Below are 16,091 nucleotides of genomic sequence, written 5' to 3' on the forward strand. Positions count from 1 at the left end.
TAATTTGCATCTCCCTTATTACGAGTGATGTTGAACATTTTTTCATATGCCTGTTGGCCATCTGCATTTCCTCTTTGGAGAAGTGTCTTTTTTAAACTGCTAAACTTTTTTTTAAAGATGTATGTACCTACACATACAGAGCTGGGGGACAGGCCAGAGGTACAGGGGCAGTGAGAGGCTTCATCAGAGACACAGTGGGGAGCAGAACAGGCAGATAGACGAAGTACACTCCTGAGGGGAGCAGTGGGCAGGTCAGGAGAGGTCTGCTGCACCATGTGGGTCACCTCCGGGATGGGATCGAACTCATGCTGAAGTGGCTTTAGCTTCTTAGTGATGGGCTTTAACCTGCTGTGCCACCAAAGAGGGCTCTAAAATGTTAATATTTTACTACATCACTTTAACTTTCTAGTTAGATAAACAGAGTGAGCCATGGAAATCAGTCATTTGGACATGCTCAGTCTCCTCAGTGCAGGAGCACAATGGTGCAGATGCTTGCTACTGACCAGCCATGGGTTAGGAACTCACTCAATGTGTCTTCTACATGGAATGTTACCATAGTTACCTGACCTTTTAAACTTTTATTTCTGTTTCAGGGAATAGAGAAGTATTCTGTTCTTTTTTTTTTTTTTCTCTTTACATGATGCCATAAAAGATTGGACACAATGGGACTTCTTTTGGTTCAATTCCTAGACAAGTCATTGTCCCATCCCAGAGTATATTCCTTAGATTTATTTTCGTTCCTTCACAATATTATGTACTCTTTTCAGTGTTTGGCGATTAAAAATGCATATTATCTTACTATGAAATGTAATGGAATCATTCAAGGAATAATTCTGCTTTGCTTCTTTTTAGAGAGTTTTTGCGCTTGGCAAGTCCATTAAATTGTGGTGCCTGGGACAAAAAACTACTAAAACAATATAGGGTCCACAAACCAAGTTCACTGAGTTATGAGCCAGAAATGAGAAGTAAGTTTACCTTGGGAGTTTCCTCTTTTTGTTTGTTTTATGAATGGAAATCATGTGGTGTGACTGTTATTTCATTTAGTTTGACAATAAGAGAAATCTATAAGAAGGATTTATTATTACTCAAGTGGAGAAACGTGAGGTCTGGAGGTTTGACTATAGAAGGCATCTGGTGGTGGAGAGGGAGTCAGTGACATAAGTAAGGTCTAGAGGAAATGAATTCTCGGGCACAATAACTGTTGTCTTAGAAGTGGGAGCGTGTCTTCTCATTGGATCCATGATTTTCTCACCTTTGTTAAGTAGTGGTTGATTGGATTGCTGATAGACAAAGGGCTTGCGGGAAAGGTGCTGCAGGAAGATACAAAGGACAAGAAATTAAAGCACTGTAAAAGTAGTTGAAAACATGGGACAAGAATATAGGTGGGGGGGGAGGGGGATGAAACAGGCATCCAAGGAGAGACTGGGAGAGATGCAGATTACTGGAGTGGCGAATAATGACTGGGCTGAGAAACAAATGATAATGAGAGAAAAGAAGTGAGAGAACCGGGAAGTGGGGTGGGGTTATGGCCATTAAAATTGGGACATGGGACAGCCAGAAAACAGCAGTGCCCAAATTGTGACTCTGGAGTTAAGTAGAGGTGAAGCTCATTGCAGGAAAGGCAACCTTAGAACTTGAAGTGAGGTGTTAAATGGATTGTTCTAGTGAAGTCACGACAAGAGCAGGGATCTAGAGAAGACTGAGCATGAAGAATTATGTTTTTGAAATCAACAGAGGAACTAAGGAAAAGCAACTTCACAGAAAAGTGTGTTAGGATGTTGCTGATAAGGAGGAGAATTTCTGTGTTCTCCAAGAAGGAGAATTTTTGTGTTCTGCTCATAGACTGATGATGAGAGAGGGAAGTGACAGAATGCAGCTACTGCCTACAACCTGGTATGGACAGGGAAGCAGCAACAGATTCCATCACTCAGGAGTGGTGGGGAGAGAATGTTCTCAGCAGAGCGCATTCTCAGTAGACAGCTTAGTTGTGCTGATTTTTCTCTCAGTGCAAATTCTGTAGTTTTTTTGTTTGTTTTTGTATTTTGTTTTGTCTCAGTGTTAGTGTAGAAATGAGGCGTTTGTTTTGATGGATTGAGATGACCTACACTAGGGTGGCTGCTCTGAAACAACATGGTGCTTATCCAGCTACACCTCAGGATTTGTATAGACAAGAATGAGAGTGCTTAACCAACGTGCCAGTGTTTTACTCTTAATTCTTTTTCCTGCAAATTAGTGAGTGGTTAGTGAATGCTGTGTTTTGGAAGTGAAGATCTTTTGTGTTCCCAAACAACTTTATTGGAAAATAGAATGTATTATTAGTTTTTCTTGTCAGTTAATTTATATCCCCTGGACATTGCATATATATGTATCCATATAATAGTTATTTTCTTATACAGTTCCTTAGAATTGAGTTGTAATTGTCTTTGAAAAGGGTATAAAGGAGTCAGTTTACAGTCACATAATTTTTCTTGAGAGGGGATAATTTCTGCATTCAGTTTGGAATATATTCCTAAAATATAATAGATTAAAATTGTATCATTCTTAAAATTAATACTACATGCATATTGGAATGTTCACATGTAAGCACTTTTGTGATCATATTTAATTCTAATAGTTTTAAGGAGAACCAAAAATGGGGGAATGCTTTGTATCTCTGATTTTCTTCATGAGAAAAGAGACCCTTTTCCATTATAATGCACTAGACTATTTTCCAATATTATGCGCTAGGCTATTTTGGGGGGACTTCCTAATGTTTAATCTCTAATGCCAGGAAATCACAGCCTTTGCTGGAAGGCTAAAGAGAAATAACAATTTTTTAAGTGAAAGTATTAATTGTTTTTTTATAAATTTCATAACTATAATTTATAATTAAGTTACATTACATAGTAGCCTTGATACTGACTGCTGGTCACCTTTTATTTGTGCTCTGTATTTTCCAATAATTCTGCAATATGTATATTATTTTAGTAATAAAGTAGAAGCAAGCTGTTTAGTTTAGAAATGAGCATAAATTCCAATGAAACCACGATTTTTTTTAATTAAAAATAAAATTGTTATATACTGACACTGAAAGGTGGTTTTTAAAAATAGGTCAACTTTGTAAAGTCATTAGTTTAGAAACCTACATGATACCATGATACTTTTCCCAAGATACTTCTTTGACTTACAGATAGTATGATCACATCCATGGAAGGTCTGGGATCTGATAATGTTTTCAGCTTACACGAAGATAACCATTACCGGATAAGCAAAAGCCTGGTCAAATCTGCAGAGGGAAGTACTGTACCCTTGACCAGGGTGAAGTGTCTGGTCTCCATGACAACCCCACATGACATCAGACTTCATGGGTCATCAGTTACTCCAGCTTTTGTTGAATTTGACACATCTCTTGAAGGGTTTGGGTAAGGAATTTAAATGATCGCCAAGCCTTATTATGTTATGTCTCAAACTTGCCTTGGCAAATTGATGTTCAGTTTTAAATCTACCTGATTAAAACATTACTTTATAAACTATGCAAATATGAGCTCTGATTGTGTTAAGACTTTTAGATATATTTTTAATTATACTAACTTGGTATTCAGCATTCAAGATACTGAATGCTAAATCAGCAGTCAAAGTCTCATAGTCCAAATCTGTTTTTGTAAATTTTATTTTTGTAAATAAAATTTTATTGGTAGAAAAAAGGCTGTAGTAGCAGAAGCCATAGTAAAGAACTTATAGAACATCTGGAAGAGTTTGTAAAGCCCATTAGCCTCAATGGGCACAAATGCTAATAGGATACATTCTTGTCCACCTTGATCTATAACAATAAATTTTATATTTAGAAGGTTGTCATCAAACAGTAGATTACAATCGATTTGAGAATAGTCAAAATCAGTCAGACTAATCAAAAATAATAGGGAAGAATTAACTAATAGGAAAGAGGAATAAGGGAATTTTTTGGTGGTGATGAAATAGTTTCAGTATCTTGAATGGGCTATGTATTTGTGCATTCTACCATATATACATAATTTTTTTTTTTAATGTTTGAGTTAAAAATGAGGCTGTTGGAGATTTATAAAATAGATCAGTCAGCAGGCTCATGTAATTAACAGGATGGAAGGACTTGGTTAGCCAGATTTATTCCATGATCTATTTTCTCTGTACATAAATGTGACAATAGTTTATTTTACTGTGGTAAGTGCATCGTCATAAGAGAAAAAACAGTTGATCTCATGTCCACATTATATTTTCTTTACTAGTTGTCTGTTCCTGCCCAGTTTGGCCCCTCACAACGCTCCTACAAACAACGCAGTCACAACAGGTCTTAATGATGGGGCTGTAGTCAGCGGTATTGGTTCTGGTAAATACTACTTTGTTTGCTCCTGAGGTTATATTTTTTTTCCATTAGATTTAATAGTTTATGCAGGATTTATTTATTTATTTGCTTTTTAATGTACATACATATTGAAATGAACTCTTTGTTTTTAATTTAGGTGAGAGATTTTTCCCACCTCCATCTGGCTTAAGCTACTCTAGCTGGTTTTGTATTGAACATTTTAGTTCTCCTCCAAATAACCACCCGGTCAGACTTCTTACTGTTGTACGCCGAGCAAATTCTTCTGAGCAGCATTACGTGTGCCTTGCCATAGTTCTATCAGCAAAAGACCGATCTCTGATTGTTTCTACTAAAGAGGAACTGCTCCAAAACTATGGTCAGTGTCTTGTGATTCTGAAAGTATTAAACTTCATTCTAACATTTATTTTTAAAGATCCAGCTGGTAACTCTTAAATTATAATGTCATAGAGTTTTATAGGGGCTATATAAAATCCTGAAAAATGTTTAGCAGTGAATTTTAAAACTTCCAAAAGAAATTTAGGAAACGGTGGGGGGACTTCGTAAAGTTTAATCTCTAATGCCAAGAAATCACAGCCTTTGCTAGAAAAACAGGTTGCTTATTTGATATATTTTAGTAAGGATTCTCATTAGCTGTGAATTCTGCTTTACTATTGAATATTCATTTAGCACCTGCCTCCCATTTGTGGCACTCTATGCTAGACACAATAACCTTTTTTTTTTAAGATTTATTTATTTATTCACATAGAACTGGGGTACAGGCCAGAGATGTGGAGGGTGAGAGGATTCACCAGAGACAGAGCGGGGAGCAGACCAGGCAGATCTATGAAGTACAGTGCTGAGGGGAGCAGTGGGCGGGTCAGGAGAGGTCTGCCACGCCATGTGGTCACCTCCTGGGCAGGCGGGAATCGAACTCATGTGGAAGTTGCCTTAGCTTCTTAGTGCTGTGCTTTAACCCACTGCGCCACAAGGGAGGGCCGACACAATAACATTTTAATTGCTTTATCCATCATTTACCTGCAAGATGTAATACATACTGTTTTCATAATCCTAATTCTATAATTCCATATAAGATCCCATAACATTCTGTGGTTACACGGTAGCTTCAAGTTCAAGGCATTCATGATGCTCTTCCCAATTGATCTAAGGAACATAAAATATAAATCTCAGTTTACTGAATTTCCTCTGCTCTACTCACCTTTGTATATAAATCACTGCTTCTATCATCTATAATTTTATTCTTTTAACTAAATGAAATAATGCCATATTGTTTCAACATGTAGTTAGTACTCAGATATTAAGCGAATATGAATCTTAGTCCTTAATAGATTGTAAAGCTTCTTGTCTCAGTACATTTCATTGTGCCTCACTCTTCAAAATTCTGGCTTAAGACACTTTTCTTTTGTGGCAGCTGATGTTGCTGATGTTTTCTTCCTAATTAAAACTATTTCAATGTTGCAATTTAGCTTAGCCACTCTCTTACCTCACTGTTTCCCTGGCCTCTCTTTTGCAGTTTAATAACTGCCTTTTCCCTGATCCCCTTAAAATTGGTAGCTGCCACGGTTTCATCTTTGTTTTTAACTTGCTACTAATGAGAAAAAAGATAATCATTTTCTCTTACCTTTATGTCTTTTTGCTTCAAGGATTCTGAAATCAAAGAAAAAAATTTTGTCTATGTCTCAAACTCTCATATTTCAGCTGTGTATTAGGTATCTTTCTATGAACAGTCTTTTTATTTAAAGAAAAAAAAGAACAGCTCATGTTTCTCTTTTATAAGGTCTGCATGGCATTTCATTTTCCATTTTCACTAAGTGTAATTAGTAAGGCTGTCATCCACATACCAGTAGAAATTATAATAATATGTACAATATTCCTACTGCTAAGAGCCATCTCTCAATAGCTGAAGACCATCAGTATGCCTAGGGAATGAAGGTATCAGTTTCTACCAAGCTACCGTAACACAGCACCGAAAGCTGGTGATCAGTCTGTAGTTTAAGTTTCAGTAAGAAAATGAAACTCTTAGGAGAGTTTCATTAGTAACATCTGTCCTTGTGGACTTTCAGTCTATTAGCTGGGGAAGAGAGATGGAAGATTTCCTGGCCCACCCATATATTTATCTTTTCTTTTACATTCTTCATGTATACTAGACTTTTTAAAGCTGTTTGACAAAGCTTTTTGCCTTGTTTATTCAATGCTGTGTTAGCCTACCTTATCAGAGGATTCTGTCATTAAATAGGCAATAAAGACTGCTATAAGTAGTCTTCTTTTTTTTAAAAAAAAAAAGATTTATTTATGCATACAGAACTGGGGTACAGGTCAGAGGTTCAGGAATGGAGAGAGGCAGAGCTGGGAGCAGCTGGAGAAAGCACACAGCTGAGGGGAGCAGTGGGCGGGTCAGGAGAGGCCTGCTGCGCCATGTGGATCACCTCCCTGGCAGGGAATTGAACTCACACTGAAGCTGCTACAGCAAGCTTCACACTACTGTGCCTTAACCAGGGATGATCCTACTATATAAGTAGTCTTAACTCATCAAATATATATACTTAACTGTCATTTTAAAAAGAATTTTGTCTACTTGGTATACCCAGATATTTTATTCTGAAAGTAGATGTTAATATTTTGTGTTGTTATTTTCTTCATATAATTAAAATATTTAACTTTTACTAGATGTGTTTGCATGTGGCCATACAAAGAAATGATAGGTTGGCTTTTAGATAGAGATTAACTCTTTTTTGACATTGTTTTTTGCTGGTCAGGGAGGAATGAGTTTTTAGCATCTGACTTTGTTGCTATCCTGCCTCTTCTTAAACACAAGAAAAGTTTTTTTTTTATATTTTTCTATTGCAGTTACCTTGGTTGACATCATGGCTTATATTTTGGAAACAGAGGATTCCACACTTCCAGTGATACTTCCATAGCTTTCCCACCACCTAGTCACTCACAGCCACCACTGTAGTCCATTGTGGGCCCCCCAACTTTGTGCTCACCCCTTTTTCCCTCCCCATCTAAATGTATAAGTTCTGTGGTGAGCTTTCAAAGACTAGTTTTTGAGTTCAGCTTTCTCTGATCATATATAAGTGACCCACTGGTGTTTCTTTCTCCTTCTGACTTATTTTCCTCAGCATAATCCCTTCCAGCTCCATTTGTGTTCCTGCAAATTGCATGAGTTTACATTTTTTATCTGAATAGTATATGCCACATCTTCTTGATCCACACATCATGTGCACTTAGGTTATTTCCATTGTTTGTCTCTTTTTATTTATTCATTCATTCATTTAGTGCATACAGAACTAGAGCACAAGCCAGAGGTGCAGGTGCGGTGAGAGGATTCACCAGAGACAGAGTGGGGAGCAGAACAGACCAATCGATGAAGTATACCTCTGAGGGGAGCAGTGGGTGAAACAGGAGAGGTCTGCCACGCCATGTGGATTACCTCTGGGGGTGGGGATTGTACTCATACTGAAGTAGCTGCAGCTAGCTTGCAGTGCTGTGCTCTAACCTGTTGCACCACAAGGAAGGGCCGTGTTTGGTTTTTTTAAATAGTGCTGCAGTTGGGACACTTTGTAGTGCAAGTTTCTGTACAAATTAGTGTTTTTGCATTCTTCAAGTAGAAGCTTAAAAGTGAAATTTTTGGGTCATATGGCAGGTCCATTTTTAATCTTTTGAGAAACTTCCATAATGTTTTCTACTGAGGCTGGACCTGTCCACATTCCCACCAGCAATGTAAAAATGGTTCCTTTTTCTCCACTTTCTTGCCAGTCCTTACTGTTTTGGGGTTTTTTGATATGGGCCATTCTCACAAATGTGAGGAAGTATCTCATTGTGGTTTTCATTTGCATGTCCCTGAGGATAAATGATGTTGAACATATTTTTAAAGATTTATTTATGCATATAAGAACTGGAGTACAGGCCATAGATACAGGGGTGGGGGGAGGCTTCACCAGAGACAGAGTGGGGAGCAGAACAGGCAGATCAATGAAGTACACTGCTGAAGGGAGCAGCGGGGCAGGTCAGGAGAAATCTGCCACGCTGTGTGGGTCACCTCCCTATCCGGGAATTGACCTCATGCTGCAGTGACTGTGAATCACTTCTTAGTGCTGTGCTTCAATCTGTTGTGCCACCAGGAAGGGCCCCTGAACATATTTTCATGTGCATGTTGTCTATCTGCATATCATTGTTGCAAAAGTTCCAGTTCATCTCCTCTGCTCGTTTTTTGATTGGTTACTTGTTTTTGTTTTTCTCTTATTGACTTTCTAGGAGTTCTTTGTATACCTTTGGCACAAATTCCTTGTCATATGCATGATGTGCAAGTATTTTTCTCCCATTCTGTAGGATGTCTTTTTTATCTTGGTTGTGGTTTCTTTCACTATGCAGAAACTTTCTAGTTTGATACGCAGTTCCAATTGTTTATGTTCTCTTTTGTTTTCCTTTATGTTGAAGTTGTATCCACAGAGACAGCACTAAAGCCTATGCCGGAAGGTGTTTTGCCTGTGTCATCATCTGTGTATTTTATGGTTTTAGGTCTTCTTTCTCAGTCTTTGAAATTAATTATTAATTGACTATGCATTAAGATTAAATTAATATTAACCTGTTAATATCTTAGCATTTCCTGAAACCTGAAAACATCGGAGGGAACAGAGCAAATCAGATCAGAAAATGATAGCAGAATATTAGCAAATCACCAGGCTCATCTGGTAAAGTAGCTGCAAATAACCTTTTTACTCCCTAAGTCACCTCCTATGACCAGCTGCTTTCAGGAGAGGTCAGAGCAGCACAGGCTGACTAAGAACAGATTAGTAGGCCCTCACATCATTGAGAAGACCCTACAGAAAGGATAAAATTGAAATCTCCTTTGTTGTTTTTCTAACCAATGCTATATAATCAAATGTATGTTACATAGAATTTTGAAACACTTTTTTATTATTATTAAAAATTTTATTTTTACATCATTTTGCACATTTTTTCCATCTCAGTTGTAATCCCCGCGGGTTTCCCATCACCAAATCACCCCTGTGCCACCACCATAGTCCCGTGCATTTCCCTCCCTTCCCCCCCCCACCCGTTTTTGATCCCATTCCCCACTCCACCCCCACAGAATGTCTCTGGTCTATGGTTGTTCATTATTTTTGTTATTTTCTCGCCTGGTCCATTATACTCCTGCTATGAGTGAAACCATCCGGTATTTTTCTTTCTCTTTCTGGCTTATCTCACTAAGCATGATCTTTTCCAGCTCCATCCAAGTTGCTGCAAAAGACATGTGTTTCTCTTTTTTGGTTGCTGAGTAATATTCCATTGTATATATGTACCACATCTTTCTAATCCAGTCATCTACTTTTGGGCATTTGGGCTACTTCCATGTTTTTCCAATTGTAAATAAAGCAGCAATAAACATGGGGGTACAAGTATCTTTTTCAATCAGTGTTTTTGGAAACACTTTTTATAACAAACTTCATGGGTAATCAAGTGGTTTTGTTGTTGTTTATTGTAACTTTCTTACCTATTTTTATTTAGTTATTATAAATCTGTTTGTTTTGTAGCTGTATATAGCCTGAAAAGAAGAAAGCCAGAATATATCTGAGATATCTTACTACAGAATGTTTTTCAAAACTTTATTAGATGAATAGGATATAGTCATTTGTATCACAAGATATTCTTGATGCAAAGTCAGGTTTAGATATAAATGTCAGACTGAGGATGATGTTGAAAAAAGTTTTTTTTTTATTTCTTCTCTTTATTTTAGTTGACGATTTTAGTGAAGAATCCTCTTTTTATGAGATTCTGCCGTGCTGTGCTCGTTTTCGGTGTGGAGAACTCATAGTTGAAGGGCAGTGGCATCACCTGGTTCTGGTGATGAGTAAAGGCATGCTGAAGAACAGCACTGCGGCCCTATACATTGACGGACAGCTGGTCAGCACTGTGAAGGTAGGCACACTGGTGTGCGGAACTCAACCTGCTTTACCAGTTACTGAGGGTGTGTGTGGGGTGTGTGTGTGTGTGTGTGTGTGTGTGTGCTTGCAAGGGGATTGTTTAAATTGCTGTCTTCACTTTGCACCGACCTTCAGTACCCATTTGAATTGTTTGACTGGCTAATTCTTAGCGCATTACTAGAAAATAATTGAAAGGAGAGGTTACAGGGACTAAAGAAATGAGTGAATTGTCAGGGCATGAGCCAGATTGCCAAGAGTTCTTTTGCAACAGAGGAACCAGTTGACAGATGCCTGAGTCAGCCACAGACACCTGATTTTGTCACTGTATTGCTAGTATTGTATGCAATCCAGTGAACTCTGTTTCTTTCTAGCTGGAATTATTTTTATTCTTCTTTGTTTTCAGATCTCCCAGACCCATCCCTGGTCGCAGATGTTAATAGATAAGAGTAGATGTCCTATTATCATTTGTTGAATGAATGAGTTACAAATATTACTCTAGATAACTACACTGTCGTATTTTAAAAAGAGGGCAGTATGTTGAAGTAACCAGCAGAAAATCAGAAGTTGCATTTTCTGAATCAAGGTGAATGCTGCTGGTTACTTTCCACAGAATTCAGGCAGCAAGTCTATAAACTTCTTTAACTTCTAACAGACAGTGTCCATTTCTAAGCATGCTACCACTTGAAAGAAGTAATAGAGGCAAAATTTATTCTTTTGTGTGATTGAAAAGTATCAAAATCACTGAAATTGACAGCTCCTTGAAACAAATGTCCTTCTTTAATGATAATTTATGGTGACATTCTATTTCAGTATGCTAAATCTTAAAATGCACTTGAGGAGTAACCCTTTCTTGTCTTTGTGTGCCTGCATTAGATATGAGTTTGCAGATTCTCTAGTAGGTTGCTCCTTCATTATTCTTATTTTATTGAAAACAAAATATTCTAAGCTTCTAAATTTGACAGGTAGGAGAGTTACTGATTACATATTAACATCAATTCCTCACTTTGCCTGTGAGAAGTCACAGTTCTTTAAAGTAATTTAAGGTCGCAATTGGTCTTTATAGCCATATATTAACATCACCAGAAAATCTTCTATAATATATAAAATAATAGACGTGATCTACAAACTGGCACAATGATATGACAAAAGATTGGTGGAAATGTCCCTCATGCCATTGAGTGATGAAAACTACCCATGTCACAGAAGTGACTCTATTTCCTTAGTTCGTATACTCACACTGAAGGTAGCTTAGCTAATTTCAAGCCTTAAATTCCATAGTGAAAAGCTAGTTATATATCAACTGAAAAATTCTATTGTTAATTTGATATGCTATCACTCAGAACAGTAACAGTAACATTTGCTTGTTGTGATTTTTAGCATTAGCGAGTATGGGAGTTGGATAATAAACTCTAGCTTTCATATCACTTTCCAGAATCTTGACCTGCCCTCATGTTTCTCCACCCCAAACCTTTTGGAAGTTTTGTGTGAACTTGCAATACTGAAAATATATACCAGAGTGCTTATTTCCTGGTGAAAAGTGTCTCATCTTCTCTGCAGCTTCACTATGTTCACAGCACTCCGGGGGGCTCCGGCTCTGCAAACCCTCCCGTGGTCAGCACGGTGTATGCGTACGTCAGCACGCCACCTGCTCAGCGCCAGGTGGCTTCACTGGTTTGGCGCTTGGGGCCCACACATTTTCTGGAAGAAGTCTTGCCTCCTTCAAGTGTGACTACCATTTATGAGCTAGGACCAAATTATGTTGGAAGCTTTCAAGCTGTGTGTATGCCATGTGAGTAACTTATCTTTGTTCTTAACATAGTGTAAACAATAACTGCAATTGTGATTCATCAATCAAATGCATACATGTACATAAGGTTACATAATATACTTATGTTGAAAGAACCCTCTACTTTTCAGCATTTTATTGATGACTCGCTCCAATTTAAATGCTGGACTCCACTGATAATACTCTGTTTGCCTGATTTTTGTGTTCATGCCTGGTCACTAATTTTCCTATTTCTCTCATTGATTCCCAAACTGTACTCTCTTAAGAGTCTAACTCAATCTTGTTTCTATAATTTCTACTGCATGAAGCAATTTAAAGTATATCTACTGTTTAAAGGAAAGGAGGATGGGTACAGTAAACACACATATACTCTCTAGGTTAAAACAATTAACATCATTTTTCCTCATCTCTACTTCCACAGTCCAGTTCTCCCCCAAAAAATTTAGAATCAGGGACCAATATTGGGCTGTACAATTCCTTTGTAATGCTCTTCCCAAATGATGTCTTCCTTATTTCTTGTTCTGATTCAACCAGATGCTTGGAAGACTTAAGACCGATCTATTTAAAATGGTAATCTTATGACTAAGTAATTAGTGCTTCAACATTTCTTGATTTACCTGCCAGCTAATAATACCCAACACTTAATTGAGCTTTTAATTTGGGCAAAATAAAGTAATAAACATGAAAGACATACTTGTTCTGAGTTTGTCATGTGTCATTTATTCCTCTCCCCAAAATACTGTGAGTTAGGTGCTATCATTATCTTACCAATTTTATGGATAAGGAATCAGAGATATAGAGAATAATAGATTAAATTATTTCTAAGTGATAAAGAAGAAATTTGAACTGAAACCCTCCAGCTCTAAAAATTGTGTTCTTCACTACTCCTTATGCTGTCTAGAAGACTTCAGAGAGGTCTGTCAAAGGGATTTTCCTGGGGAAACTTAATGCGTAGTCATTCCACTCATTATCATTCCCTCTTTCCTTTGAATGTAGAGGAAAAGTGTGGTGATGTGTTTTACTATTAGCTTTCTCTTCTTTTACATGATGTTCTATGTTAAACACGCTGTAAGAGTAAAATTTAAATGGAAAGCTCTTTCATTGGATGATTTTTCCCTGTCAAGAAATAAACAAAGAGCTGAAAAGCAGATATATTTTAAAAGCTTTTAAATTTAACTTCCTTGTTCCACTTTAAGAGATTTTCAAGTCTTACCATTTAAAAATATTTAAAATGACAGAAAGAATTAAAAGGTTGTGTGGTTAAAGAGAAATCCTGGTGATTTGAAAAGGATTATTTTTCTTTTGAAGGTAAAGATGCAAAATCTGAAGGCGTGATCCCATCCCCCGTGTCATTAGTGCCAGAGGAGAAGGTGTCATTTGGCCTCTATGCTCTCTCTGTGTCTTCCCTAACAGTGGCACGGATCCGGAAAGTGTACAACAAGTTAGACAGCAAAGCCATTGCTAAGCAGGTAAGCTGCATGAGTTCCGGTAAGCTGTGACTGATTCTTGCTGAGGAGATATTTCCTGAGCCTTGGATAGATTAATACCCAATTACGAAAAGGTGGTTTTAAAGATGCACCTTTCATGCTCTGTTTTTATTTGGTTTATTTAGGTTAAAAATAAGCCAGAAAAGGATGTCTAGATTAATTTGGGAAAGTGAGAATTTTCCTTCTATTACAATTACATGGTTTATGTTAATTCTTATACTGGCAATCAAGAAGTTATACTTCAGAAAACTGCAGAGAATTATTGCCATCATTAAGTCTACTGCTTAACAACCTTTTTCTCAATCACCTATTATGAGCCAGGCACCATTTTTTACAGGACCCAGCAGTGGATAGAAAAAAGTTCCTTTAAGGTTCTTACATTCTAGTAGAAGACGCAGACAATACTAAAGAAATAACCTAATCAGGACTCTCCCTAGTGGCGCAATGGGTTAAAACTGCATTATGAAGCTCTCCAAAGCCACTGCAGCACGAGTTCAATCTCCCAGCAGGGAGCTGACCCACATGGTGTGGCAGACCTCTCCTGACCTTCCCACTGCTCCCCTCAGTAGTCGGCCTGTTCTCCTCCCCACTCTGTCTCTGGTGAATCTTCTCACCCACCACTCCTCTGGCCTGTACCCCCGTTCTGTATGCATAAATAAATAAATCTTTAAAAAAAAAAGAAAAGAAAGAAAGAACTTAATCATAGCATATATTAGAAGGTGAGAGTTATGTGAAATAATAAAGAAGAGAAGGCGACGGAAATAGTTTTAAATAAAATGGCCTCACTGAGAAGGTGAAATTTGAGCAGACTTAAAAGGTGAGGTATTCAACAACCAAAAAAAAAAAAAATAAACACACGCTTTTTGTAGTAACATGGATGGAGCTGGAAAAGATCATGCTTAGTGAAATAAGCGAGAAAGAAAAGGGAAAATACCAGATGGTTTCACTCATAGCAGGAATATAAAGGACCAGGGGAGAAAATAATAACGAACAACTGTATACCAGAGACATTTTATGGGGGTGGAACAGGGAATGGGATCAAAAATGGTGGGGGGAGGGAAGTGCGCTGGACTATGGTGATGGCATGGGAGATTTGGTCATGGGAAGCCCACGGGGATTATAACTGAGATGGAAAAAGGCACAAAATGATGTAAAAATAAACTATTATGTATATATAATAGTATGTATACATATATATATAGTATGTATACATATATATATAGTATGTATATATATATATATATATATATATATTTAAAAAAATGAGTTATGGCAAGTAGGATATGCAAGTGGAATGGGAGGTTGCTTTCCATTGGGTTGTTGGAAAAGTCATGATATACTTTCCCCTTGCATTCTATGCAAAAGTGTATCATGTCTTTTCGACAGCCTTCTAGGAATACAAGTGCTAAGGACCTGAGTAAATACATGCCTGCCAGAGAAGTAGGTGTTGGGAACACTTTGGTAAGGGAGGAGCTAGGAGGTCATGGAGACCAGTTAGTTTTGAATACAGGGTGCAATAAGAAGTGTTAGAGAGGCCCAGACTTAGAAATAAAATGTGACTTTTGAACTAGAGTTGCTGTAACTTCTGTTGACCGTACATTGAAAGGAGACAGACATAAAAGCAGGGAGACCAGGAGATTTTGAGGTCAGAGTAATAATAATTCACATGAGAGATCATGATAGTCTGAATGGGGATGATAGGAATGACTATGATGAGAAGTGATCAGATTTAAGATGTATTTTAAAGATTGAGATAAACTTTTAATGATGGATTGGGCCTGAAATATGAAAGAAAGGAGTGAAAGAAATCACCTTTCCTGATTTAGAGGAAACTACTGAGATAGCAATTACTATTGGGGTGTAGGCGAGGATACTGAGAATTATGTTTTGGAAGTTGATGTAGCACATTAACCTGTCAGTGGAGATTATCAAAATCTTTGGAAATACAACTCTGGAGTTCACAAGAGGGATTTGAATGCAGGATGTGTTCATAGATGGCGTTTCAAGCTCAAGATCTGTTGCATTCACAGGGTGTAGATATCGATAGAGGAGAGGTTTACACATTGAGACCCAGGGCATTCCTGTTAGGGAGGTGGGGGATGAAGAAACAGCAGAGAAAGCAGAGAAGTAGCTACCAGCTAGAAAGGAAGAAAAATTACTAGGAGTCTGGGGTTGTAGAACTATTCACTATGTCAGATGTCAAAATGGTCAGTTAAAACCAGTCGGTTAAGTAGGGTAGAAGTCATCAGTGAGCTTGACAAACTTTTTTTGGCTAATCTGAAGGCAAAGTCCAAGTGGAAAGAAATCAAGAGATTGGAAGGAAAGGATTTAGGAACAGTAAGAACTGACAAACGCTTGCAGAGTTTTGTCTGTGAATATACATAACTTCTAAGGGACATAAACTGTATAGACATATAGATATACACATAATAAATTACAGTTTTAGAATTTTATTTGTTTTGAAAACATACAGCATGTGTCTGTGTACACACATGCATATTTTCACACTCCTTTTTTGCGGACATGATTTTGTGTGTGTGTGTGTGTGTGTGTGT

At 37.6% G+C, this 16,091-nt stretch overlaps 1 protein-coding gene across 1 annotated transcript in view; it reads left to right on the forward strand.

Annotated features, from left to right (window-relative positions):
- Window positions 1–16,091, forward strand: part of WDFY3 (WD repeat and FYVE domain containing 3) — a 173,107-nt gene that overhangs the window by 60,575 nt on the left and 96,441 nt on the right. Inside the window, exons 15-21 of the mRNA XM_004681148.2 lie at window positions 853–965; window positions 3,170–3,401; window positions 4,242–4,342; window positions 4,476–4,694; window positions 10,077–10,258; window positions 11,821–12,052; window positions 13,358–13,518. Coding sequence (XP_004681205.1) covers window positions 853–965; window positions 3,170–3,401; window positions 4,242–4,342; window positions 4,476–4,694; window positions 10,077–10,258; window positions 11,821–12,052; window positions 13,358–13,518 — 1,240 coding nt within the window. The remainder of the gene's footprint in view (window positions 1–852; window positions 966–3,169; window positions 3,402–4,241; window positions 4,343–4,475; window positions 4,695–10,076; window positions 10,259–11,820; window positions 12,053–13,357; window positions 13,519–16,091) is intronic.

Source organism: Condylura cristata, unplaced genomic scaffold (genome assembly GCF_000260355.1).
Source record: "Condylura cristata isolate star-nosed mole 26May11 unplaced genomic scaffold, ConCri1.0 scaffold00012, whole genome shotgun sequence".
Lineage (NCBI taxonomy): Eukaryota > Metazoa > Chordata > Mammalia > Eulipotyphla > Talpidae > Condylura > Condylura cristata.